Source organism: Triturus cristatus, chromosome 4_1 (genome assembly GCF_964204655.1).
Source record: "Triturus cristatus chromosome 4_1, aTriCri1.1, whole genome shotgun sequence".
Lineage (NCBI taxonomy): Eukaryota > Metazoa > Chordata > Amphibia > Caudata > Salamandridae > Triturus > Triturus cristatus.
The window spans coordinates 922,329,763-922,357,676 of NC_140585.1; the positions used below are offsets into that span (position 1 = coordinate 922,329,763).

Consider the following 27,914-nt stretch of genomic DNA (forward strand, 5'->3'; position numbering starts at 1 on the left):
CCTATGCCTCTAAAACTGGCTATATCAGTCAATCAATCAATTCATCTTTATTTCGGTTAAAAAATCATATAAGCACATAAGAGCACATATAAAATACAAGTGAAAATCAATATGTGGTCACCACTGTACCTTAGACACAAAAATATACGATATTTACAGCAGCCACAGGACGTTCTCCAAAAATACCTAAGCTTTACATAAGACGTTCCTTGGCTACAATACATTGGTCCAAAAATGCAGCTCCAATATATAAAATGCTAGTGATATCTAACTTCTCAATTGCTTTAATTTGCTCCCAAGTTGGCAAACTAGCTGGTTTCACCCAACAAAAGCCTACATACTACTAAATGCACAGTATGACAAATAAAATACTTTATTCAGTAAAAATAGCATAAACACAATTAAAACTTGGAAAGATCATCTGTAAAGCAGCAAGACACATTGTGCCAATGTTGATAGCCAAGACTAATTAAGCTATGGAAACTGGAGAGCTGGAAGGAGAATCCCCATATAATTATGTGGGCTGTACCAGCTGGTGTAGAGCGGCTGGCATCAAAGGCTGGCACCAGTCTCCACCCCCTCCTTCCCCCAGAGTGAGTAGAATTAATCAGCCCCTGCATTGTACACTAGAATCACTGCTCTTATGTGGGCTAAAAGTTGCCAGGAGTCTGGCCGTAATCCGCCTTGAACACCCAAGATATTTCGCCAGAGTGCAAATAATGGTGCTACCATTGTCCATTTGTAAGATTCTTAAGGCCTCTAGGTGTCCTCTTACCAGTGGTGGCCGGCACATGGGGGAGGGGGTGTAAAAATGAAAAAGAAATAACCTACCTTATCGCTGCATTTCTCCTCCGCGTCGGGCCGGAACAACAAGCACCCAGGCTCCCCATAGCCAATCGCAACGCTGCAATGCAGTGTTGTGATAGTTCTGAGCGCTGTGGTTTGTCGCTCAGATGGAGACTGGGAGCCTGGGCATGTTCTCCACCTAGGCTGTAATGCAGCTTGTGTGGAGAACATGCAAAGTGTGCATGACTGTTTGGCCAGCCTGAGACGGCCAGCCAAAACATTTATGCGGACTTTCACAGCACATACTACTCCTCCCTCTGCTCTGAGACCCCACCTCCACACAGCTGCCACAGCAGGAAAAAATAAAATAATAGTAACATTGTTATCATTTTAGTTTTCCTCTATTTTAGCAGAGGAGCTGACACTGCCTCTTACTCCCAAATTGCGGCAGGTTGGTGTGACATGGCTGGCAGTATCATCGGGGCATTTCCCTAATCATACACTACCTAGCAGAAGCTTTAAATGCCAGGGCGGATTAACTCAGCTGGCAAATGGTAATTACACCCAGAGGCAGCTCGGGCGCCTTGAGAAATGGAGACAATATTGGCTTGATCTCTTCACCACCACTGAGAATATCAAGACTGTTGCACGCTCAAGTTACGAAGAATACTCTCTCACGGAGATGCATTCTGCCTAGAGTGGAGCATGGGAGTCCTATGTCTTCCCGCTGCTACCTCTCCTGCCCCGAGATCTAAAGAAGATCAAGAAAGAGTGGGCGTAAGACATCTTAGTAGTTCGGATTGGGCCAGGAGAGTGTGGTACGCAGAACCTATGGGCATGCGCATCTGTCCTCAGAGCAGGCTGCCGCTACAGGAGGATCCTCTATTGCAGCAGCAGGGAAGTGTCTTGCTCCTGAGCCTGCACAATCTACACCACTTACGTGGAGATCGAGAAGCAGCAATTGACTGCATTTGAACTTCCTCCCAAAGTAGTGGATGTCTTCCTTACTGCCAGGCGTCCATCAACAAAGTCTGTTTATGCTGGGAATTGTTTGTGGCCTTGTGTGGGACCCTTAATACTGACCAGTTGCCAACCAAGGATGTTTTGTTGTTTGTTTTGTCTTTGGCCCAGCAAGGACTTGCAGTGGCACAGTTAAAGATGATCTGTCGACCCTTTCTGCCTTTTTATGGTTACCGAAACAACCATCCTGTGCTGACCTTTTAAATTGATCAACCAAATACCATCGGGTGGACGATCAGCACTTTGTGGGATTCTCTTAAAGAAACAAAGGCATGACCGTGCAGAAGAGGACGTTATCCAAGTGGATAGTCCTTTGCATTAAGGTCTGCTTTGCGCTGGCCAAGAAACTGCCTCGACAAAGATTGATGGCTCATTCTGCGAGGTCCAAGGCTGCTATCACGGCGTAATGCCTGTCCTTGATATTTGTGAGTACACAACGTGCGCATTGGTGCCGATATCCATGAAGCATTACTGCCTTGACAGCTAGGTCTAGCAAGAAGGGCATTTTGGCCCTTTAGTCCTGCAGGACTCTTTGGTCGAAGTCATTCCACAGCTCCACCACCGGTGACAATACTGCTTTGCTATCTATTCTAAGGGTAAGGAATCGGCGGCTAGAAGTACCCTTCAGAGTGACCACAGTTGCAATTATTATGTTAAAACTGCACTTTGCACTGTTTTTAATCCTAACATCGAGAGATAACCTTTAAAGTCTTTTTTCTCTTGATAGTTTTAGCTCACCTTACACTTTTTCACCTTAGTTTGCACTGCGCTCATCACTCACATACAACATTTACAGCTGCTCATTCTGGGTTTTAGTAGCCCTTACTTAGGGATAATATGAATAAAACATCCCAGAGCTCCTCCCTCACAGTGAGGGGGTTGTAGCTCTCGACTGTACTAGGAGTTACAGCCAGGAGGAGATCCCAGATGATGGAGCATGTGACTTCGGTGAGAGATGGGATTCCGTTCTTTAAGATAGGACTTCCTGTGTAGGTCAAGTTTCTGGTGCACTGTTGTCACATATGTCACCATAGTTGTATGTGGCGCTTCTAGACCCTCGGACTTTATTGTTATGTATATGTAGATTGGGGTATATAGTCTGTTGTGGTCTTTAAACTTTCTCCCTCTGGCCCTCTCATCCTGGTTTGTATTCTTGGTATCAAGAATCACCTTAGCTGTTTGTCTGTTCAAAGTACAACTATTTGTAGTGCTGAGGAGCTTTTGTTGAAGGTAGCGGTCTTATCAAGAATTACCTCAACTATCCAATAGCGCTACTTTTCCTAGAGTCCCAGTGCAGTATGTGGCTGCTGGGTTCCAGTTGTTATAATTGATTACATTTACCAAGGGTGTCCTGGGACCAAAATACATTTGCATTAAATCTGAATGATCAATCTTTTCCATTTTAGAAAAAAACGTATTCGGAGTCGGTGGTTTACATTATAAAAGAGAAATATTTTAATCTACATATTAAACGTATACTGCATGTAAAACTAAGTGGAAACCAGAAGTCTTAACATCCTGGGTCAGAGTTCTGATCCCAAGAAGTATAAAAGCATAAATTAACAGTTAATATTGTAGTCCATGGGCAATGATTGCCTATGAAGATGGTTGTGAAGCTCTGCACAGTTACACAGATCAACATCAGGCAAAAACAAATGTACTCTTTTCTAGGGCTATGGGACTGAAATTGAGTAACTAAAGCAATATAACATAGTGCTGCACTGTGAGAAGTTGGCCTGGTATATGCTGTCCACTAATTATAATGGGCACCTTGCACGAGACCAATCGACCCGTATTGATGATTAGGTTAAAGACAACCTTTATTGAAAGCTATCCTAGTGATAGCTATGGAGAGCAGCCTTCAGGCTAAGTCTCGAAGGAATGTAAAGCAGATTGGTTTACCAGATTATAACCTCCTGAGTGACCAAATGAAAGGAGAACCACACAAGGTATATATAAAATATGTCTTTATTACTAAACACTCTACTAACCTCTTTATGAGATTAGAGAACAAGGTACACAATATTAAAGCACTAGAACGACAGTAAATAGCACAATACACGGTGGGCTCCAGGGGGAGACCGAACCATATACTAAGAAAGTGGTATAACAACCACGACTTGACTAGACACCGTGCCTAGAGCATGAACAATCGCTGGGACCCAAGAAACCACCCAAGGTAGTGACACAGGGGACCCACGGAGGACGTGTGCAGTGTGAGAACACAGCCGCGAGCTCTGTACAACTCTATGGGAAAGTCGCAGTTGGAATTTTAAAGATTAAGGACACTTCGGAGAGCACTTTAAGAAAGCCCTTTGGAACATAAAAGGTTCTAAGGCCAGCACCCTTGAGAGTATCGAGGTACCCGTGTTACCTATCCGAGGAGAGCCGGGTGCATAGGAGTCAAGTGGTGTCAGAAACGCTCCTTGATGTCAATGGCATGATGCGAAGAAGCGCTGCTACCGGGAAGATGAGAAGTGTTCGGTGTAATCCAAGCCTGGATCGGAGCTGAGAAGTACCTGAAAGCAGCGGGGACAGAGTCTGGGTCACTTCACAGTGACCAGGGGCGCGATAGACGAATGCCCACCGATGTCGGGTGTTTCAGGTGAGAAGAGGTGAAGCTAGACTCTGCAGCCACGGGGACCAGGAGACGTCGACGATGACCAAAGTCTGGAGGTGAGCTGTCCCACGAAGGATGTCGAGTGCTGGGGGTCGGTCAGTGTCCGGATTGAACACCAACAAGCATTGGCAACTGCAACCCACGCGAGCAGAGGAAAGATGCTTCGGTGAGGATCAGCAAGGTCCTGGGGACTCTCCAAGCTATGGAGAGTCGGGGCACGTCTGGAGCAACCAGGAAAGCCCACAGAAAGTTAAAGTTACCTTCACAGAGACCCACAGGTCGACGGACCAGGGATCGTGAAGGGACCTCGAGCTGAATCAGAAAATACCAGCCCACGGAACACTCGGAGTGTAGGCCGGAAATCTTCAGTGGAAATACTGCTCAGGGTCAGGACTACAAGTAGCCCAAAGCACAGCCTCAGGGGTCGCCAAAAAGCATATGCTGCTGGAAATGTACGGGGTGCACAGGGGTTCGAGTTGCACGGTCCCCACGAGGGATACAGGCCTCAGAATTGCTGAGAGCACAGATCAACCTCAGAGACCTCGGGAACCCACCTCCTGTGTTGCAGAAATCTTAGGAGTCCTCAGGCGCTTCGGAGATGCAAACCGGTCAGATGCGTTGCAGGTGCCTGCCTTGTAGGGGAGTAACTCCTTTACTCCAAGGGAGATTCTTCAGTCATCCAGCGTCGTGCAGATAGTCGAAGTACTTGGTTTCTGTAGTAGAGTTTAGTCCAGGTAATTCCAAACTCCTGTAGCCAGGGGTTCCTACTTTATACCCAAGGAAGGGGTGGGACAAACTCTGGGGACCCACCTATGGGAGGGTCAGGACAGAGGGGTGGCTAAACCCATGTCCTTTGTCCAGTTTCGCGCCAGAGCAGGAGCAAATGGCTCCTGCAACCGATTTGAGCTGGACTATGCACAGGGACACCGAATGTGCCCCCAGTGCAGACATCAAAGCACTCTTGGAGTGCACTCACCCAATACACTAAAGCCTGTCTGGGAGGTGGATACACCTCCCTGTGACAGGAAACCTGTTGTCCAGCCGTCCCCTGCCGGAGTTTCGTCCAGCAGCAGGAGGGCAGATTAGTGTCTGTGGCTGACAGCATCCATCTTGTGATGCCAGGGTCGAGAAAGCTGGTACCTGGTGTACCGGTGTGGTCATATTTCTCCCTCTAGTAGAGTGGAATCATACCTCCACACCAGTTACTGGTGTGGAGGTATGATTCCAAGGTATTTGACACCAAACACGACATGTTTCCATGCAACCGTTTTAAAGTTAGCATTTACTGCGAGGTTATAATGCACTTAAGTGTATATGGTTGGCTGCATCACAAACAACCCCAGAATAGAGGTTCCGAAGGCTGTAGAGGGGCTCTGCTCATGCAGGTGCACCCTCTCACATAAAACCCAGCACCCTGCCTTCAGGATTGATAAGGCCTGCCATAGGAGTGACTGATAGGTTTACATGTGCAGTGATATGGAGAGATATAGTGAACCTACATCTAAGTAAGGGGTGCATGCACCACCTTACACAGGCTGCTGTAGTAGACCTTTTGTGTCATTTTGAATGGTCTCCCAGGGGTGGCATAATGCATTCTGCAGCCCCTGAGCGGCCTCTGGGGTACCTATGCCCTGGGTATATAGAATACCATATACTAGGGACTTATAAGGGTACCCCAGAATCCAATCTGGAGTGTACCTATAGTACATGAACAACCAATTTAGTGAGAAAGCAGATAGACTGGGGTCCTGATTAGCAGGATCCCAGTAAAACTAAGTCGAAAACCAGCAAAACACCGGGAGAAAAGTCGGGGTAACCATGCAGTCATATTCCACCTTCCTACATGCACTTCAAGCTAGAGTAACAATATTTGCAGTGATTTGGTTTCAGTAGCTTATGGCTATCTTTAATTTATGGGATGTGAATAATGCACCTGCTATGAAATCCAAGATTCCCCAGACTGCTAGTGGACCCATCAAGGCGGCAAAGGGACCACCACCCTTGTAGATACACAGGAGGAGTCTGGTTATGGGTGCTTCTTGTCGGGCACTGGAAACTGGAGTTTCGCTAGTCAAGTAGTCATCGAGCTAGCTTTAGGGCAATGGTTCCAAAACTGTGCGCCGTGGCTCCCTGGGGAGCCGTCAAACCTAGCCAGGGGAGCCGCGCACCAAGCACTTAATGCATCTAATGTTGAAGGGTCTGTTGGCTTCAGCTAAACTAATTAGACTTAAATGCATGATGTTGATGATTTGTAAGTGACATGCTTAAAGCTGTAAACTTAGGGGTCTATTACAATGGCGGGCAGCCGTAACGGAATGCGGGACCGCCCGCCAGGTGTGCGGCGGTCCCGCACCTGCAATTAGTATGCCACCGTGGCGGTGGCATCCCCTATTCCCAGCATTGTGGCGGGCGGTGCTGTGAGCACCGCCCGCCACAATGCTGGGAATGCATGTTGTGCATTGGCATGCACAAGGTGACAGGCTCCGCGCGGGGCCTGCCACCTTGTCCATGCCACTGCAGGGGGGTACCATAGGTCCCCCCCATGTGCACACCCCAACCTCCTCGGAGCCCGCTACGGGCCCCCAATAGCAAACACCGTTGCCGCCATGGACAGGCTGATCTCCGCCGTAATCCTAATATGGATGGCGGTGTCTTGCAGACACCGCCACCATATTAACCATGTTTTCCGCCCGGTCGTCGAGTCGACCGGCGTAAAAGCGGCGGACGGGCTTTCCATCCGCCGCAAACCCCCCAGCCATCCTAATACGGCGGGGGGTTCTTTGTGGTGTGGATGGTGGGCGGATCGTCCCCGCCGGGCCAGCGGTGACTACCGCCGACCCGGCGGGGGCGATCCGCCCGCCATCCTAATGGGCCCCTTAGTTGTAAACAAAGCTTAATTGATGGCATGTAGAGCGAGATAACCTCCATATTTTACTGGATCCCCACGTTCCAACACTCCCAAAGAAAGCAGAAGATGCCTGATTTTTTATTAGTTAGACGCGTTAATAGTTTTGTTTTTTCTCAAATGCATTTTAAACCAATGCAAGTTATTAGGAAAGTACAGTTGTCCTGTCTAATAAACACACTAAGGGATCTATTAAGATGGCGGATGGATGGCCGCCGGCGGTGGACATTCGCCCGCGATCGCAACCCTGAAAACTGCCGTTCCCATTAGCATGGCAGTGACGACCGCGGTGGTGAGAATCTCTGCCCGCCACTTTTCCGCCGGTACCAGTCCGCACGCATGCCTAGCCGGCAGAACTGGACCGCTACAATGATGCCGGTGCAGGGCCAGGCTCAGCCGGTATGATTATGATGCCGGCGGTAGCCAGCCTTTCTACGGCAGTGGAACCGCCATGGAAAGGCATGCAGAGACTGTCTCCAGGGGCCCATTGTGGTCCCCCAATGTGTTGGGGGTGTGTGTGGGTGCACTGGGGGGTGCCCATGGTACCCCCATACATGTCCCTGTACCAGGTGGCAGGCATTGTGCAGTGCTTGCCACGCAGTGCAGTGACATGCATGACATGCTCCTTTACACACCGCGGCGGTGGTGCTGGCAGCAGCAACCGCCTCAATGTTAATCGCCAGAATCCGACCGCCGCCGTCTGATTTAGAGTGCGGAACATCCTAATTGTACCGGCGGTTATGCCGTGGTCCTTGCGGGCGGTCTTTTCCCGCTACCATGGCGGTCGGGGAGAATTTCCGACCGCCATCCTAATAGGCCTCTAAGTATTATTAAGTATTGACATTTGTACTTGAATCATAGGTACTTCCAGTACACATTTCTTTCAGCCTACACACATTTCCAGACAGAACTGCGCTCTCCTAGAGCACAGGGAAGTAAAACGCCATATACGGCATAATGCCAACATTTGGAAGGAAGAAAGAGGGACGTTTAAAAGAAAAGAAATCGGAGGAATTTATATCAATTGCATTGATTTGGAGGGACTTTTAGGGAGGAGACAGCAAAAATAAAGCTGTATTGATTTTAAAAATCGTGAGTCACCCTGCTGAGACAAGTGTGTTGGTACGTACGACATGGGTAGAAATGAAGGTGCATGCAAATATTTTTCAAGTGCAGAAACCCTTTGGCAATAGGGTCTACATGCATATGGGTGCTATCTAGCACTGTAAGAGGGATACAAAAGTTTGAGTGTGTACTCTAAAAAGGCATGGGCAACGAAGTGTAACTAGGAATATTTTATTAGAGACGCTGCCTTAGAAATAAGAAACACCCTGCATATATGATTGTAATACCTTCATCCCAATTATTTTCAGGGAGAAAAATGCAAGTACTCCCGAGTCCGGGCTTACATCACCCCCACCCTCCAAAAAAAGTAACAATAGGGAGCCATGGGCAATGGCCAACGGGTCAAGGGAGCCGCGGGTCGAAAAGTTTGGGAACCACTGCTTTAGGGAATTGTGGCTGATCCAGGTACACCTAGAATACATTTTATTTCTAGATGGCAATAGATGAGGGACCAGGATCTGGGACCCACGGGCCACTGTCACAGTTTTTCATAGGTGGAGTGCCCTGAGGCACAGGTGCACCTGGTGCTGGTCACAGGACTGTACACAGCAAAATTGGAAAAGGGTCATTTTCTGGGGTTGAAACAATGGAATCTTTGGGGAACTGCTTGGGCTAGAAAAAGCAGTTAACCGATCCTGGTGTGGCATCTTCCAATGGCTACCCCAATGCCCATCTGACTGCTCAGGGGGAGCAACTAGGAGATGCATACTCTCTTCTTACGGCCCTGGATTGTTGGAGGACAGGGCCTAAGAAAAGCTCAACCTTGTTGGGGAATAAAGTAATTTGGCTTTACCTGTAGCCTGACATTGACAAGCAGACATACTTCATGTCCTGGACATCTGACTCAAGTGCTGTAGTTCTCCAGAGCAGACGTTATACTACTGCTAGAACTAAAAGATCTCCGTAGTCAGTTGAGTTCTGTACTTGGCTGATGCAAAGTTATCCTTGCTGTAAGCTGGTGCCCAGGATGATCCTCCAATAGGCATGACCCTGTCTTTAGGCGAGTCCAGTCTTTAGTCCTAGTCTGGGCATGAGAGTGACAACCCTCTGAGGGTCAACTCCCTGCACTTATTGAGAGAATCATTGTTCCCTGCATAGTCACTCCCTGGTGAAGAGCAGTCTCCCTTCCTATCCACTCTTAGTACTGGTGTCTGCTTGGAAGGAATAATAGTTGGCTCCAGACTCTCAGGCCATTTCTGCAGGAGATGACCATCACCCAGGAAATTGGGTGAAGGGCGGGAGGAGAGGTTCTATTCATCCTAGTTGGGGTAACCTGAGCTAAACTAGGGAATGAAGAAGGCTACCTCCTCAGCTGCCCAGGCCTCTCTGAGGATCGGGGAAGGAAACAGGGAGCTCAAATGTCCAGCAGAACAAATACCAGCTCGGTTTACAGCAAGTCCACTGCCCAACACTTCATCCTTATCCAGAAAAAACACACGTTCTTGACACTGCGCACATGCAACATCATTGCATGTCCCAGTCATAGTACCCAAAGACCCCCATGGCACAGATTTAACAAGGAGGTAAAAAGGCTTAATACCCATGACTATGGTTGAATGCTACCAGTGTCAGTTTGGTAGTTTGGGTGCAGATGACAGTAGCCAGAGTCTGAAAAAGATAGGTGCACTTTGAGTGCCCCTCTCAACAAGAGAGACTTACTCTGATGTCTCCGAATCCTCGTACTCCCTGAGGGTAGAACACAGAGCAATTCAGGAAAATGCTCCAGGCATGCTCTTCCAAGCATGCTGAGGACTTAAGTTCCAACAGCTGCACAATGAGCTAGCCGTGGAATTGTGTGTCTTTAGCCGTGGTATAGTATCTGATAGGATTCACAGTTTTATTTGATGACTGGAACCACTTACGTTATCTAGGTTTCTTATTCTTCTATAACTTAATATATTTGCTGGGTATCGACAGCAGGTGGCATTCATTCTAAACGGATCCTACAACTGCTCCCGGCATATCTACAAGCATAAAACTTAGCTGTATATTAACCGAAGCAGTATGCAAAGAACCAGAGGTGCATATAATCCTCTTTGCAGATGTTTGAGATCACAGTATCGTGCAAAGCCTTTCGGTTTGTCCCCTGGAGTTGTAGAACAATCCAGAACTACGTTATATATATTGAGCAACTTAATGGAATCTTCACATAGTGTAGAGGGTAACTGCATGTCCGCTAATAGCAGCCAAAGAATTTGGTAGTGCTGCCTACCAACTCCACACCCTGTCTGTCAATTATGTATCAGATGCAGTAGACGTCTTGCTTGTGCTATGTTAATCTGACACTCAATGTCCTGTCACACTACATGTAATATTATTTATATAATATAAATTGCCCTATACTTGACCAATGCTCATGCCATTTTATCACTCACTAAAAAGTTTATATTTGGTATTTTGAACTCCACACGTGCCCCTTTTGGTATCATCTGTCCCCCACATTCTTATAGCGTGTATTGATCAAGTCCTTGTCCAAGATTACATCCTGCTGTGGAACGATCAAGTCACCAGTGCCCCTGCTTGAAGAAATACTTTATCAGTGTGATCTCTTCAGAAAACGCATTAAGCAAACGTTATTCTTTCTCCATTTAGATGATTACTTGGATCACGAAGACCTACCCTGTGGTTTGCCATCTCGCCATGTGTCCGATGCCGGCTTGGGTAAGTTAATGGCATTCCAGATCACTTCTGAAATAGCTCTTTATTCCTTTAACATAGTTTGCTCTATCACAGTACCCCCTTACAGAAAGTTATGTTCTTATGGCGAGAGTAGTTATTTAGAATTGTATGACCTATATCCCCAAACATACAAATGGGGCTGGACTGCCTGAATGGATGATATCAAAGTTTGGATTGACCTGTTAAGTGACTAGAAGGCCTAAGGGACCTAGAGAATGATCTGTTGTATTTGGGTAGCAAACTAGGTCTACAGTAACCTGGGGAGAGGTGTTAGTTGAACACAGATAGGAGGACAAAGACTAAGGTGTGTCAGAGAATGTTCTCTGCCTTTGTTTGGGACATTGTAGACTGATGTGACACATGTGGGCCTGAAGAAGAAGCAGAAAACAAAAGACTCGGTTGGCTCAGACAACAGATCCTCAAAAAAGCGGCAGAGAGTAAAAGAGAGACCACCAACTAAGTTGCCTAGTTCCAGACAGGTATAGGGAGAAATAAAGTATATGGTTGTTCGCTGCCTGTATTCAGTGGACCAGAAACTGAGATGACCACGATATTGGTCTTCGCAGGTAGACCGCTACAGAGACAGTGGTGCTTCGACACCTCCCACAAACACTCATTTTCCAACGCCTTCGCGTTTGTAAAACAAACCGCTGAATTCAAATGAGATTGAGAGAGGAAAAAATCTTTTGTCCACAATGCAGGGAAAATATTACTTTTCCCAGAGGCTTCCCTTGAAAATCATATGTGGCATCTCTTGGCTTGTGTGGATGTCATGAAGACTTGCTACCCAGTTCTTTACCAACCTTCTAACTATTGTGTGCCAGAACTGATCCCTTCAACTTTTCGTGCCCTTTGCTCTATGTAGGGAACTAGAATTTGATTGCTGTTGTCACACCACTTTGTTCCCTATTGTTGACCTCTAGATGCTGTTTTTCAACTCGGACAGTGCACTGAGCACTAACCAGACCTCAGTGCCAGTGCTCTTTCACCTAAAACAAGTTAACATGGTTTAATTGACACACACTTTTTAGCACCAGTGTAAGTCCCTAGTAAATGGTACCCCTGATACCTAGGGCATGGGTTCTAAAGAGGTTCCCTAGGGGCTGCAGCATGTAATATGCCATCCTATGGGACCCCAATGCAAATTGCATGCAGCCTGCCATTGCAGACTGTCATGGTGCTAACCATTAGTAAAGACACAACATGGCACACTTACTGTGTGCCATGCCAAAGTCACTGCATGTAATAGAAGTACGTCACCCCTACAGCATACCTTGTAGCCCTAAGGCAGGGTGCATTATATTACATGCGAGGACATATTTGCTTGAGCTGCTATGTCCCTGTGCTGTCTAGTTCGATTACTAGATAGTACAAGTGAACAGGGAAGCCAACTTAAGTATATGTACTGGGCACTGGTCATTAGGAGTACCCCAGCTACATGGTTGCATCACTTGAACCTATGGTGTTTGCTATCAAACACCTTGCCTTAATAAATCCATACTGATCCCAGTATTAGTTGTATTATGACCTTAGAGGTGCCCCCTGAAACCTACTGCTCTTCTAGTGAGCTGGCTGACTGGCATTAACCAGCCTGCCACCACAGGCCGGTTTATGACCACCTGCATGTCAGAGTCCACACTCTCTGAGGCCAGAAACAATGCCTGGCCCAGAAGAAGGTGTTCACACCTCCTCTAACAGGATGGCTAGTGATTTAGCATATCAAGGCCAGGGACTTCAAAGCACCTGTCACCTTTGATATGTGACATTGGGTTTCCCCAGACCAGAGAGATGCCACCCCCTGCTCCCATTTGGCAGGTGGGAAATTAGCTAGGCAGTAGGCGTTGTTGCATCACCAGCCTAGTCACAATAGGATTCCACCATCTTGTTTTTGGTGCAGTTAGGAACTCTGGGACAGGGTTATGCCCACTCCCCAAAGGAAGTGGTCATATGGGGGTGTAGTGACCCCAAAGGTAAATAGCCCATTGACTACTACCCTTCACTCCCCTTAATGCCCTAAGGTCATTATTTTGGTGCCCTCCTGACACCAGGGATGCTAATTCACATGACTGAAGGACAAAAAAGAGCAGAAGACCGTAAGAACTGAAGACTAGCTATGGACTTGGCACCAAACCCTGCCTGCATGCTTCTGTCCCGACAATTGCAAAACCTCAACTCGTCCTACAGCTGTGCATCCTTCAAGAGCCTCAGAGGGCTGCCAGCACTTTGCCAACTCGTCCGCATCTCCCTTGAAGTGGAGGAGCCACTTGCCTGCACGCACCAACCGCAACGTCCGATTCACGGATCTGCTAATCCCTGGTTCACCGACTCAGCAGCACCCCAGGAGGAGATCACCATTCTCCAGGAGGTCAGATCCGTCTCCCCACCAAGTTTGAAGATGGCAGAACCCCCAGGATAGGTCCTGCACCAATACCCAGGGATCCTAACCCCTTGCAGCAACCAAGGCTTGTTCAGCATCCTGCCCAGACTCCAATACAGCCAAGACCGACCTACCGACGAGGGACATCGGCTTGACTGAGGCCAGCACAGAGAGTGGCCCTGCTGTCCTGTTTTGGCCCCATCTCCAGGTCGACCTAACAAGTGAGAGTCTTCAACGCAAGCGATCCGCCAGACAAAACACCTCTGCACCCGAGCCCCACAGCCCGAGTCTGAGCCTACCGACGGGGCATCCTTGCTCCAGTGACCCTCGAGAACGTAGCTACCCTTTGGGTTCTGACTAACTTCTCCGCAAATCCCCACTTGCAGCATTTGTCTGTTCACAGGTTTCCCCGTAGACTTCAGCAGTAGCGTTAGAGGCTACCCTTATGACCTGCACCTCTGCAATCAGACACGGCAGTGCTGGTACCCAAAACTTTTGGTGGTTATAAGGACCATGGCAACTACTTTCCTTGTATCCAGCAGAACTACCCCCACAAGTCCTTTGCAAGTGACCCTATGCAGTGAATGTTTCTCCCATATGATAACATTTTAGGTAGACCAGAATTGTGCCAGTTGTAGTAACAATGGTACAGTTTAGGGGAAGAACACAGGCCCTGGAAACCTAATTGGCAGGGACCCAGAGCACACTCAGTCAAAGTGCATCAGAAATCTGGCAAAAAGTGTGGGGGGAGGGGGGGGTTACAACAACAGAAACCCACTTTCCTACACAAGCGCTGTCGTGTAGTTCCTATATACCCTATACAGCATCTGCACGTTTGGATAACAAACTGTGGGACTGGTGGCAGGCTGATTCTGTGCACCCCCACCGGATACATTAGCCTGTCTGCATTAGATAGCTCACAGTGCCACTAGAATCTCCTCTTATCGGGGAGAGAATAGTTCTTGGCAACCTCAGAACATGTCAACCCTGATCCCCCAGGGTCGTGAAAACAATATACTACTTTTCGCTTAGTCACTCATGCTCACTTAGTTTGTCTCAGAGATTCACAGAATAAACAGGCTGGTGTTTTCAATAAGAAATGTTGAACAGTTGTTATTCTAGTGTAGAATAGTTGAGCTGCAATAACGATTGGACAGTAGCAGAGATATATGATAGCAGTACTACGAAAGTAAAGGGATGGTACAGTTCTACCATTTTGCAGTAATCATGATTACATATATACAAGTACATAAAATACTTGATAATAAGTGTCTACTCCTACGATGCCTCCCTAACTAGATGTACCTAGCATCTGTGTAAGTGTTATGCCAAGAATCACTCTAGGATCTAGTCAACCCCATCACCTGAGAATGAGAGAATATGGGACCTCCGTCCTGGCCTCGAATTGTACACCCCGCGAGGGATGTTAGACCACTGCAAGCTGGAGCGTCTGCATGCAGGAACCTCAGCGTCTCTGGTCAGTGTGTCAGCCTGGAAGTCACGGTCTACTCTGTCTTCCTAAGCAAGACATAATGTATATATACGCAGGGGTCCTACCTTGCTGTGTTACTGTGTTGGCCTAAAGGATGACGTCGGGACTGACTTTATACAGAGATATTATACAGGTGATAGTAGTCCTGCTGTGCTTCTAAGAAACCTCATGTATAATGTATGACAATCGAACTAGGGAAAACCCGCCTTCTGACTGCAGTGTCATATCTGGGTAAACGGTCACTTCCCAAAAACCGTTATGTATGAAATGTAGGGAAGGATATAGGTGAAAGGTTATGTTACCTGAGCCTATATAGGGTACCCATATTAAATATAACAGCGCCTACCCCCACCTATCCCCCCCAATCCCCCCCCTCCCCGCCCCCCTTACCAGCCCAAAGGCCAGGATACTCTGCCAAACCTGGGAGAGTCTTCCTTATATTTCGAGTGAGAAAGAGTAGAGAAGGAAGTGATTTGAAAATTGCAAGTTGTACTCTGCCTGACATCTTACTGTCCAGGTTAGCTCCTTTGGGGAGCTGGCCTACCTCAACAGTTTTAGGACCTACTTCCCAATGCTCCTTTCCTAGCTCTTTAGTGTCTTTACCCCATCTTTTCAGTTTAGATTCAGAGGTACCTACTTCTGCAAATTCTAACTTGGCTAGGGCAAAACCCAGCTTACCCACAGAGTTTACCCACAGCTTGAGTAACCCCACCATGACGGTCGGGGGGCCTAACTTGCTATTTGTCATTGGGCTAGACCGCCAACTTGAGTTCCTGGACGTTGTCCTCTAGCCCAGACACTCAGCCCTCCGCCTCTATAACCCTTCCTCCACCCCCCTGAGGTCCTTGCGGGCACAGGAAGGAGACCTCCACTCTCACCTTGGCAATTTTGGTTTCTAATGTGGATCAAGAGGCTTGAATGGCCTGTAGGGTGGCGTCTGTATTATTGGGGTTGGAAGGCTGACCAGGGCGGTCCAGCACAATAGTCGAGGAGCTCTGGAGAGTTGTAGTACAGGCCCTGTAGACTTCACTTTTTTGCTTGCGATTGGGAGGTGTCGCGTTTGTCGTAGGCTCTCGCTTCCCCCTTCCTACAGTCCCTGTCCGGCCTTACCCTCCTGGGTGGACGACAACTTTAACTCTGTGATGGACCTTTGGTTGGACTCTAGTAACTCCTCTGCCCATCATACGTACGACTTAGCTGCTTGGGCTTCCTCAATGGCGCATTCCGATTCATGGCGCCTGCTTCACTCCCACAATAGAGATCACACCTTCTATGATCACTCCCAAATCCCTCACTAGACTTGATTATCTTTTTATACCCTTCACCGACACTACAAGACTGATTCAGGTTCATATCCTCCCACGTGCACCAACAGATCATGCCCCCATTGTCCTGGCCCTGTGATCTGCCTGACACCAGCAGCGGAGCCACTGGTGCCTCAGTGCATGTGGCTTACTGATTTTGTGGACACAAATCTCAGACTACTTTGATACTAATCCAGGCTCTGTCAACTCCCCTACCATATAATGGAAGGCCCTGAAGACCACCCTTCATGGCCAGATAATTTCAAACAAGACAGCCTCCTGCTCCCGTAGACTTAAGGAGGTCTTGTTTCTAGAACACGACTTGGACGAAGCCTACGCTGCCAACTCCACCGCCCAGCTGAAACACATAGTGGAACTTAAAAGGCTTGCACTCCAACAGTAACACCTTGACGGTGCAACGTCTGCACACTTTCCCTCTCAGGGCCGGTTGTACGTGGTGAGAGATAAAGCTGGGAAACTTCTACAGTGGCTTGCGAGCAGGGATCTGGCCCTTCGCCTGATGCCTTCCATTGTGATAGAGAGGAGTTGAAAGGTATCGGACCCGGTCTTACAAATTGCGCAGGAATTTCCCTCTATTTCACCCGCCTATACACCATTCACCCGGTAATCGAGGCTGAACGCCTCCACCCTATTGTGGAGGACTTACTTCTCCCTCGCCTAGCTGACACCGACAGACAGGACCTGGAGGAACCCATCATGGCGGCTGAAATCACACCAGCTATAGGGGCACTCCCCGCCGGGGGAACACTGGGGTCCAATAGTTTCCCACTGGAAATGTACAACAAATATGCCAACCTTCTGTCCACTCCCCTGTTCTCAATATAGGAGGAGGTACTGAAGGTGGGCGAACCCTCCTCACAATCTCCACCGTGCCACAATCTCCATCGTTCTTAAACCACAGAAACCACCGGGGGACTGTTGGTCGTACAGGTCCATTTTGATTTTGAACATGGAATCTACGACCTGGCCAAGATACTGGCAAACCGACTTACGAGGGTTATCACCTCCCTCATACACCCAGACTAAAATTGATTCATGCCGGGGCACAGCACTCACCACTTCTTCTTCCGAGTGTACAACACAATTGTCCTTTCCGAGGGCATGTCGGATCGATGTGCCCGCTTGCTGGAGCGGATGAACTCTGGCCCTCTCTTCTGCCGCTGTGTCTGAACACTCTACTCTGCCCCCTGGGCAGAAGTCTGTGCCAAAAGAGTAACCTCGTACATCATCCCCTTTGAGTAGGACACAAGACAGGGCTGCCCTCTCTCGCCCTCTTTTATATGCTCTCGCTATCGAACCACTAGCAGAATGGATCTGGCAAGACGATTTGCTTGTCTACGTGGGCGACCCTGCGACCTCAATCCATCGCCTCCTACATAATCTGCAGGTCTATTCCGACTAGTCCGGCCTCATGGTGAACTGGTCCACGTCTACCTACATCCCCCTCTGAGGCACCCACGACGATGTCAGGGCCATAACCCAGTTCCAATGGCCTGCAGATCACTTAAGATATTTTGGGATGTAGATCACCTTCTCTCAGTGACAGGCTAGGGACCTTAACATAACACTTCTTATTGCCAGTACCAGGAGGGACATTACACATTGAGCCACACTCCCTCTTAACGTTGCAGGCAGAGGAGCGCTATTTAAAATGATCTCACCTACGAGATTCCTTTACATTCTACAAATTTACCCTTACTCCATCGATTCCCCCCCCCTTTCACATGCTACAATCTGACTTGTCACAGTTTAATTGGGCCGGCAGCCTGACACAAATCTCCTTCCACAACTGTGTGCTACACCCTTATGGCGGCGGGCTGGAGTTCTCTGATATCAGTTATACTATTGGGCTAGTTACCTTCTCCCGGTCATTGACTGATTATTCTCAGACCATGGAGATACCGCTATAGCAGCGGAACTCAATGAATTGGAACGCTCTGTCTCTATGAATCTGCCCCCAGCCACTCATTTGACGCTGATCGCTTGAGTGCTGAGGCCATAAACATTTGTTCAGCGCCAAGATGCTGTTGGGTGAAAGTGTGCTTTACAAATACACAGTATGTTACCCATGACACTGCTGTGGGCTGGGTTCTGGCTTTACCAAACTACTGCCTTAGAGGACTTCAGGGCATGGGGCTCTATTGGCATCACAGCACTGGGGAACATCTGGCAGGGCAAATCTATGCACACGTTTCAACACTTTGCTGACATCTACACCATGCACAAATCACAATTCTTTTGCTGTTTACAGCTAAGTCATGCCCCGAAGGCCTCTCTAGATTCCCCAGAACCCAAACTCCAATCCAACCCTCTGGAAGCACACATGTTCAATTCACACCTAGGCAGGAAGGGAGTATCCTGCCTCTACCACTCACTAGTCAGCAACACTCCTGACCCCATGGTCACCCTAAGAGAGCGATGGGAGGGGTACCTGGGACCTTTGGACGACGACTGGCCAGAAGCACAAATGGCCCCTAGGTCTTTGGCAATATCGGCAAGATTTCAACTCATTCAACTGAAATACCTTCACCATGTTTATTATAGCCCTTTGTTGCTTTATAGTATGGGAGGTACTCCTTCATCAGCAGTGCCACCAGCTAATTGGCAAACGTCTTCCATTTGGTTTGGGAATGCCCCAACTATCCACACATACTGGTCACACCTTAGCACTACTTTGTCCCATATCATACCAATCAGTCTCACTAGATCCGAAATTAGTTCTTTTGGACCTTTTGGACTCTTGGGAAGGGAGTTGCAATGTTCGACAGCTCGTCGGAATGGGCTACATCATTGCAAAAAGGGAGGGACATTGCCCAATATTGGCGTTCTCAACTAGCTACAGCCTACCTCGAATGGACAACGGAGGTGAACTTTGCCGCTGCAGCAGAAAAATATTTTTATAAATCCAGGGGGTGTCTGTAGAAGCACCATAAAATATGGAGTGAATGTTGCAATATTCCGAAACCTTAATCTTCGACGTGATTTGTTTTTATCTTTTGTGTACACTTTTGCCTTTCTGCTAGATGGGTATGTCGAGACTGGACTCAATGCAGTATTGTTACTATTGTTTGTTGGATCAGCTTTGTTGTGCTATATGAAAATCAATAAACAGATTTATTAAAAGAAGAACCAAAACAGTCTTCAGACTGGGTGAGATCTATATCTGGAGCTCTCCTTTTCAGGCAGAATTTCAAGCTTCACCAGCACAGAGGAGCATGATAGATAATTACTTCAGGTGATCAAGACACAACATTTCTAGCCCAAAAGAATCATTGACTGCCCTTCTTTGGGTTCAGAAGAAGAGGTAGTGGAACATGTACAACATTGTATAGCACCACCAATGAAAAGAAGGCTGTCCAGATCAAATCCCAGGGGGAAAACACAGAATTGGCCTTGATAACCATCTTCACCCACTGTGTGTCAGCCAGGCTGGTGGTTGGGGGGAGATCACCCCCTAGCGTGGAATGGCCTGCAGGGAATATTCATACACAAATGGGTGCAGGCAGTTCTATAGAACAGTTGTACCTTACATTTCAAGAATTAATAAACCAGCTGCTAATGACCACTTAAGAAAACCTAAGCAAAATGCATCTGAAACATACGGGGGGAAAGTCCTTGCAAGCTGCTGAAAGAGAATTCTGGAAGTTTCTAAAAGGGACAGAAGCCAGATAGTCTACTGCAGTTATGAAAGAGAGGGAAAGGAGTATCCCGCCTTCAAACTAAAGTTCCTCAACAAGTTCCTACAAAATATGTGTAATCGTGATCCAAAAAAAGCTCATCCCACTGTTCAAAGGGAAGACTTTTTATCTGCTAAGAATACTCTGACTTTCAACTCGCATTCTATAGAAAGAACATTTCTAATCCAAGTGTTCATTGCCCAGCATTTCCAATTGAATGTGTTTCCCTTTGGGTAAAAATTGGCACTATGAATTGTCATTATATACCTGGCCTCTCTGTGAAGAACAGGAGCAGGTTAAGTCCTCTTCTGATCTTCCTCAAATCTAGTCGCATTCTGAAGTGGGTGCCTGGAAGTGCCACATTTATGCCTGGCATGTGCCAGTGGGAGGGAATGACCCATAGGTATGCCTTAACTAATTGGGTAAATGTTTCCGGGGCTAGTCCTACCCAAATTGGGTATTTTTAAGATGAGAAGTCTTTGGTCACACTAAACATGCGTTCTGAGGGTTGGAGGCGTGTGTGCGAGGGGGAGTTACTATGAAAATCCTAGTGTCCTCCTACATATAACATTAAATTCCAATTTCAGACTGTTCCTGTACCCACAACCACCTCCGAGACAGAACGTTTGGTAGAACCACCTCAGAGACTGGCTTGTAGTAGAACAAAGGCTGTGTTTTCAGCAACAAAACAGAGAATTCACACAAATTATTTTGGCATCTTGTTTCACTTGTTTTGAAGCGTGTCCCAAATGTAAATGCAGCAGACCGGTCAATCAGGCTTTGACAGTGTAGTGGCAAAAAGAGGCCCACTGTGATTGGGCCCTGTCTGGTTGGGCTCAGCCTAAGTAGAAGCCATCATTTGCCTGTGATAGTGGTGGCCTCTTTGAAGCTTGCCCCAAGTATGGTATGAATCACCCCATCAGACCTGTTATGTGACCTTGAAGCATGGTTTGACGCTTTAATGTCAAAAGATCCTCACATTCCCATCCTGCCAGGGTCTGATGGGTCATCAATACCCATTCATGTAAGCCTATTGTTTGCTCTTGGGAGTAGGTCCCCACCTCATGCACCCCCATTCAAATGCTAATTACTGGCTAGCAGATATGGAACCGCAAAATGCAGATTTATCTTCCAGGGACTTCAGGCAGGGCAAAGGTAGCTTTCTAAAAGAACCTCTTTCCAAAATATTTAATGCAAATCTGACTTCACCAGTGAATTGGACATGTAATATATGTAAAATATGTAATATATATATATATATAGATATAGATATAGATATATATCTATATATATATCTATATATCTATATATAGATATATATATATATGTCCCAAAAGGAAGTTTGTAGGTGCACCCTAGCCAGAGATATAATTTATTAAACTGAATATTGTATCCCAATGCTTTTCTGTGGAATAGCCAACCCTGCTACAGTGCACAACATTTTAGGGCCTTTTCATAGGCTTGCCGCCTCCCTTATTTTAAATATTTTTAAAAATTGTAATTGCTGTTATTCACTCGTTTGTAACTGTTTTACCTGTTTCCTGATTGTGGAGCTGTGTTCAATGCTCCGGGGGTAAGTGAGGGAATTGCAGTGAATAGGGATCACGCTGGGTTGGCGCAGGGTCAGCCTTCTAGTTGCTGAACCCGACGCTCAGCTGACGGCATAAATATGTTAGATGGCACGACCGCGCCTCGGTTACTAGAGTGGTCCGACCTTTGCATAGAATCGCGCCAAGAGGCTTGCCGCCTCCCTTATTTTAAATATTTTAAAAAATTGTAATTGCTGCTATTCACTTGTTTTTAACTGTTTTACCCGTTTCCTGATTGTGGAGCTGTGTTCAATGCTCCGGGAGGAAGTGAGGGAATTACAGTGAATAGGGATCTGTAAGAAAGTGGCTCTGTATATACTGCACCAAAGTAAGGTTCAGTGTGCACAGAGTCCACAGTCCCCAGAGGTTTGGCAGAGGCTAAAGTTAGATATAACCTGGTACAAGTGGTAGCTTGGTCGAGCAGTAAGGCAGTATCAGAGGACAGTGTAAAGCATTTGTTGTACACACTCAGTCAGCAAATGGTCTCACACACTCAAGAACTGAACTCTAGGCCAAATGTTTTGTATATAAAAATATATAGTAGTTTTATTTTAGAACAACAAGTAGGTATTAAAATACTTTCTCAGAATGAGATGCTTTAGTTAAACACTTTCAATAAGCAATAGACTTTTTAAATGCAATAGTTAGTTGTTGCAATATCAATTACTTTGCATAGGTTTTTATTACTCAGGGCTGGATCCTGGATTCAGCCCTGGTGCATCTCCTGTAAACAATTGAAAGAAATCGTTTTTGTTACACAGGCGATTTTTAAGGAATATTTGTATGTTTCAAAAATCGACACAGAAGATTTTCTGGCAAAAACCAGGCAATGTTATCCTATGGAGGAAAGTTTGGTTATTGGAAAATCACAGTTGTAATTGCTTTGTAGGGTCAGTGCTGGGCACAAAGATCCATCACTGGGATCTCTCCTGATAACAGGTGAGTAATTTAGTTTTCGTTGATCGGGCGATTTTTAGTGAATATTTTAAAGTTTCAAAACTCGACAGAAGAATTTCCAAATGAAACCAGTCAATGTTACCCTATGGAGAAAATGTAGGTTATCGGCTTTCAGGTAAGTACTCGACTGGCAGAGTTAAGGTTCTGGGCATAGACTCAGGGGTCTCCCGGGGTCAGGTAGGTACAGTTGTTACACCCTCAGCGGCACAGGGGCAGCTGGATGCAGAGAGGAGGCCTAATGTTAGCCTATGGCGGGCAGGGGGCCTGTGGTTGGTGGCTGCTTGCAGGCAGGCCACGCGGCTGTGGGAGCTGGGCTCCTGGTCACTTACTCAGGGCAAGTGGGGAAGTAGTTTAGGACAGATGCTGCACTTCCAGGGGCACTCGGGCGGCTGGGTGCTTTTGAGCTGTCGGGCGCTCAGTGTATTTCAATGGAGAAGCTGCAAGATGAGCAAAGGCTGAAAGCTCGGGGACGGAGATTCTTCAGGTGCGACCACCACTTGGAGAGGTAAGTTGGGAAGCTGTACGTTAGGTAGGCACCCAGAAGCTGGGCACAGGGGGCCGCTGGGTGCAGGGGTGTCTTTTGGCATCAGGAAGTCTTACCCTCTGCTGGTCGCGGTTGGAGGGGTCCCCGGTATTGAGGCTGCAGGCGTCGTCAGGAGGATCGAGGATGGTCCTTGGGTGCTGGATTCTTGGTCACAGTCACCGGGGGGACGTCCTCTGGGTCTTTGTTCACTCAGGCACAGGTCAGGCTTGGCGGGTGCAGAGTGTGCTGGATTCGCGCTTCCTGGCTGGGCACCAGGAGTTGTTGCTTGTTTGAGCAGAACCACTGCTCGTGGGAGCCCCAGTCTTTTAGATAAGCAAGGCAGTCAGGTCCTCCGGGGTTTTCGAGGTTGCTGACCACTGGAGACGCCGGGATTAAGCAGGAGCAGGTTCGAGGGTCGACAGGGCCTCTAAGGGTGGCACAATAAGTGCAGCAGCCCTTAGGGGCCTTCTCTGGTCACAGGCAGGGCCTAGGGTACCATTTACCAGGGGCTGACTTGTGGCCAGAGATGCCAATTGGGTTTAGGCTTCAATGCAGTTTTAGGGAAGGAACACAGGCCCTGGGCACCTGATTGGCAGGAGCGCAGGGCACACTCAGTCAAAGTACATAAGTAATTCAGCAAAAAGTGGGGGCATACCATGCAAGAAAGATGGCGCTTTCTCACAGGATCATGCTGGGTTGGCGCCGAGTCAGCGTTCTAGTTGCTGAACCCGACGCTCAGCTGACGGCATAAATAAGCCAGATGGCGCGACCACGCCGAAGGCAAGCCCACCCGTGCCCAACAGGGGCCGGAACCCCTGCATCTGGTCCCCCGGAAAGGCTCCTTTATTCCAGCTCCGTGCTGAAGCAGTTAAAAAGACAGGTCCCAGCTGTATGCATACTATGCCCCTGGAGAAATATCAGGAAAGGTGCCAATTCTGTGATTTCAGACTTAACCCACGGTTTCCCCCCGCCGTCCCTATAGGGCCCTCCTATCAGCTTCTCTTGCTTAACAGCAGATCCCTGCCCAAACATACGGCCGAGATCTTCATGCTGCTAAATGATCTGAGGCCGGAGGTTCTGTTCCTCACGGAGACATGGCTTAACCTCAGCTCTGAACCAGATATGGTTCAAGCCTTCCCCCCCGGATAATTAATCCAGAGGAAAGACAGAATATCTGGAATAGGCGGTGGGATTGCCATAATTTATAAAGATCACTTGACATGTAGATTACTGGAGAGTCCACTATCAGACTGTGAGAATGTATATTTTGCTATTCAATTTACCCCCTCACTGTCATTCTCTGGCATTCTTATCTACCGCCCCCCTGGGGCAATGGGCCAATTTAGCAAATCCTTGATGGAGACTGTTATGACCCTGTCTAGCACCTCAGCTAACTTTACTCTCGTGGGAGATTTTAATCTGCACTTTGACGACCCTTTAGCATCATCAGCGACCGAACTTACTCAAGACCTGATGGCATGTCAACTTCACCAGAAGATCTCCCAACCAACCCATATCAAGGGCCACCTTTTGGACCCAATTTTCTCTAATCTGATCGACCTCAAAGCCAAAGCCCCCACACCTATACCATGGTCTGTCCATTTCCTAATTGCCATCATATGGGCCCCATCAACCCCGTATTGCACCCACTCTCAACGTGAACACTGGTCCGACCTTGGTCCAAACTCCCGTAGGAAGAGTGGATCAAGACAATGGAAAATACTGAACCAAATCTGGGACTTAATCCTATCCCTGACTATCTGAAGTTCACACACTGGATCGAGGAATCACTAAACACAGTGCTTCCAAAGAAATGAATCTAGAAGAAAGTAGGTTGTAATAAGACCCCATGGTTCTCCCCTGAGCTGCGGGCGCTAAAACTAAAATGTAAACGTCTAGAGAGGATATTGAAGAAAGATTTCTCTATAGCAAAGAAACAGGAATATAGGATAGCCATTGGAAATTACAAGGCTGAAATAAACCAAGCCCAATCCTCCTATTATGTTGAAAAAGTTTTCGGAGCAGCCAATTCCTCCAGAGAGACGTTTTTGGTCGCAAAAAAACTTCTTAAACCCCCAGATCCCCCAGCGGCACCCGATCCGTCAGGAGACCGCTGCAATGAACTTGCAGAATTCTTTGCCACCAAGGTTCACAATATTCTCAAGCACCTCCCACAAATAGACCATATCACCCCTGAGTCGACTGCCGCAGGCCAGCCTGGAAATAAGTACAATCTGGAGAACTTCACACCGCTGACTCAGCAGTCATTCGTCACCACTGGACCCTGCACCTCTTAACATCTTAAAGATGGCAGCGTCTACGGAGGCCCCTAGTATGACCAGTCTGATCAACTCTTACCTTACAGCAGGGATTGTCCCCCCGGAACGGAAGAGAGTCATGGTTAAAGCTCTGCTTAAAAAGCCAAACCTGGACCCAGCAGATTTGGGCCACTACCGTCCTCTGGCTGCTCCCGGCAATGGGCAAAATTGCAGAGAAAATAGTTAACCATACTCTCTCCACGTTCCTGGAATCCAATCACCTACTCCAGCCCTCACAAACGGGCTTCCGACCACGCCAAGGCACCGAAACCGCCTTATTGGCAGTGGTGGAGGAAGCTAGGAAGATTCTTGATTTGGGAGGCACAGCCACCATATTTCTCCTCGACCTAAGTGCGGCTTTCGACATAGTGAACCACCAGATCCTGGCTCACCGTCTCAGGAATATAGGAATGTCCGGCAAGGTGCTATCTTGGTTCCAATCCTTCCTGGAGGATAGGTGTTTCCAGGTGTTCTCAGGTGACGCCCTGTCTAAACCGGTCCCACTCAAGTGTGGAGTTCCACAGGGATTATCTTTGAGCCCAACCCTTTTTAATATCTATATGCACCCACTGGCGTAGATTGTTGCCCCCTTTGGGATCCATATAGTCACTTACGCCGATGACACCCAGCTGGTGGTGGCTTTGACCCAGACCAACCATACGCCCCCCGGATCTCCACCAATGCCTTGAGGAAGTCACCAAGTGGATGAGTCTTTCCCACTTAAAACTCAATGGTGACAAAACTGAGCTTATGTTACTCGGCAACCAGTTAAACTTCAAAGCCAACACTATGTGGCCAGCTTGTATGGGGTCAGCACCCATCCCGAAAACAGAGATAAAAAGTCTGGGTCTCTGGTTGGACCAAGATCTTTAATTCAAAGTGCAGGCCAGAAAAACCACCGCGCATTGTTTTGGCCTGCTGAGAATGATTCGCAAAGTTCTGCCGCTACTACCAGATCAAGCGAACAAAACCTGGAGTCAAGCGCTCATTTTATCAAGAATAGACTTTAGTAATGCACTTTATCTGGGCGCCCCTAACTATGTCATCTCAAAATTGCAGACCGTGCAGAATTCTGCTGCAAGACTGCTTATGGGAACCCAGAAACGAAGTTCTGCAAAACCAGCACTACACCTGCTCCATTGGCTACCGGTGCAGGAAAGAATCAACTTTAAGGCCCTGTGCGTTGCCCATAAGTCCCTAAGTGGAAATGAGCCTCCTATTATCAAATCTTTGATACACCCTTATAAGGCCAACAGAAGCCTTTGCTCGGATGAGATGTACCTCGCAGTGGTACCAAGGGTCAGGAAGGCCAGAAGCGGAGGCAGACGCTTCTCTCATAATGCCTCCAGGCTATGGAACCGCCTGCCACTTAAGTTGCACAGACAACCGAACCACTTAGCTTCCGTAAACAACTTAAAACCCGGCTCTTTCCATAAAAGGTAGGCTCTACTCTAGTGACCACACAGCGCTGAGAAGCTTCCAGGTAGCCATGCGCTATACAAAAATCCCTTCTATTCTATTCTATTCTAACATCAAACATTTAGAGTTCCTACTTTTAAATACAATACACTCTGCCTTATGGGTAATGAGGCCTACTCGGGGGTAACTTAATATTTAAAAGGAAGGTTTAGAACTGACAAAATGGGGTTATTTTGATATGTTGATTTTGCAGTTTAAAACTGTGCAGCCAGGCTACAGTAGTAGACCTGAAGACATGCTTTTTTACAGTACCACTGCAGTGGATGGCATAGTAAGTGCTGTTATCCACTGGTTCCATTTAATTTACAGGCCCTTGGGACATGTGGTATCACATACTAGGCAAGTCTAGGCAAATTAAATAAACCAATCAGGAGCATACCAATTTTACTGTGTCAAGAGGAGGAATGCAAGTACTTAACCACTGGTTAGCAGGGGTAAATTGCATAGGGTTCTATAGCCAGCAAAAATAGGCTTCAACAAAAAGGCATTGGATGATTCCTGTCACTTTATTGGCCGTTCTAAGTGGTTGGAAGCTGACTTTTTTGCTCAGTTGGATCACACAATATTTAAAAATGTTGTCCAGCCTCACACCTAAAGTCCTCTTAAACATGGGCACCTCGAACTGGCCAAGAGTGCATGCAGATTTTAAATGAACAGTCCATCTAAGAGAAAGTGATGCATTAAAGAGCACAATATTTTTCAGAAACAGGAAGCAGTATTTGTGTCTTCACTAGTTATTCTGGCAAGGTCTTGTCTTCGATATTTTTTTAAAGTTAAGTTGTCTATCAATCTACCTAATATAGCTGCCATCAATTACTTTTTTTTTTTATTTCCCCCCAAAATTGTGCCGTCTGTTAGGAGACCTTCCCCTGCCCCTAATACTGTATTTGCTATCCTTTTGCACTTCGTTTTGTACCCATGCACGAATCAGACATGTCTAACATAGAAAGGACTGTAGACTTGAAGCAAAACATTTATTTCTGTACTATAAAACCAGACACAGGGATTAATTTATCACTGCTGATTGTAGCCTGACTGACCA

The 27,914-nt window shown here is 47.3% G+C and overlaps 1 protein-coding gene across 1 annotated transcript in view; it reads left to right on the forward strand.

The window, feature by feature from the left end:
- The window catches only part of NCAPH2 (non-SMC condensin II complex subunit H2), a 326,298-nt gene that overhangs the window by 218,905 nt on the left and 79,479 nt on the right, over window positions 1-27,914 (forward strand). Inside the window, exon 17 of the mRNA XM_085653753.1 lies at window positions 11,049-11,117. Coding sequence (XP_085509879.1) covers window positions 11,049-11,117 — 69 coding nt within the window. The remainder of the gene's footprint in view (window positions 1-11,048; window positions 11,118-27,914) is intronic.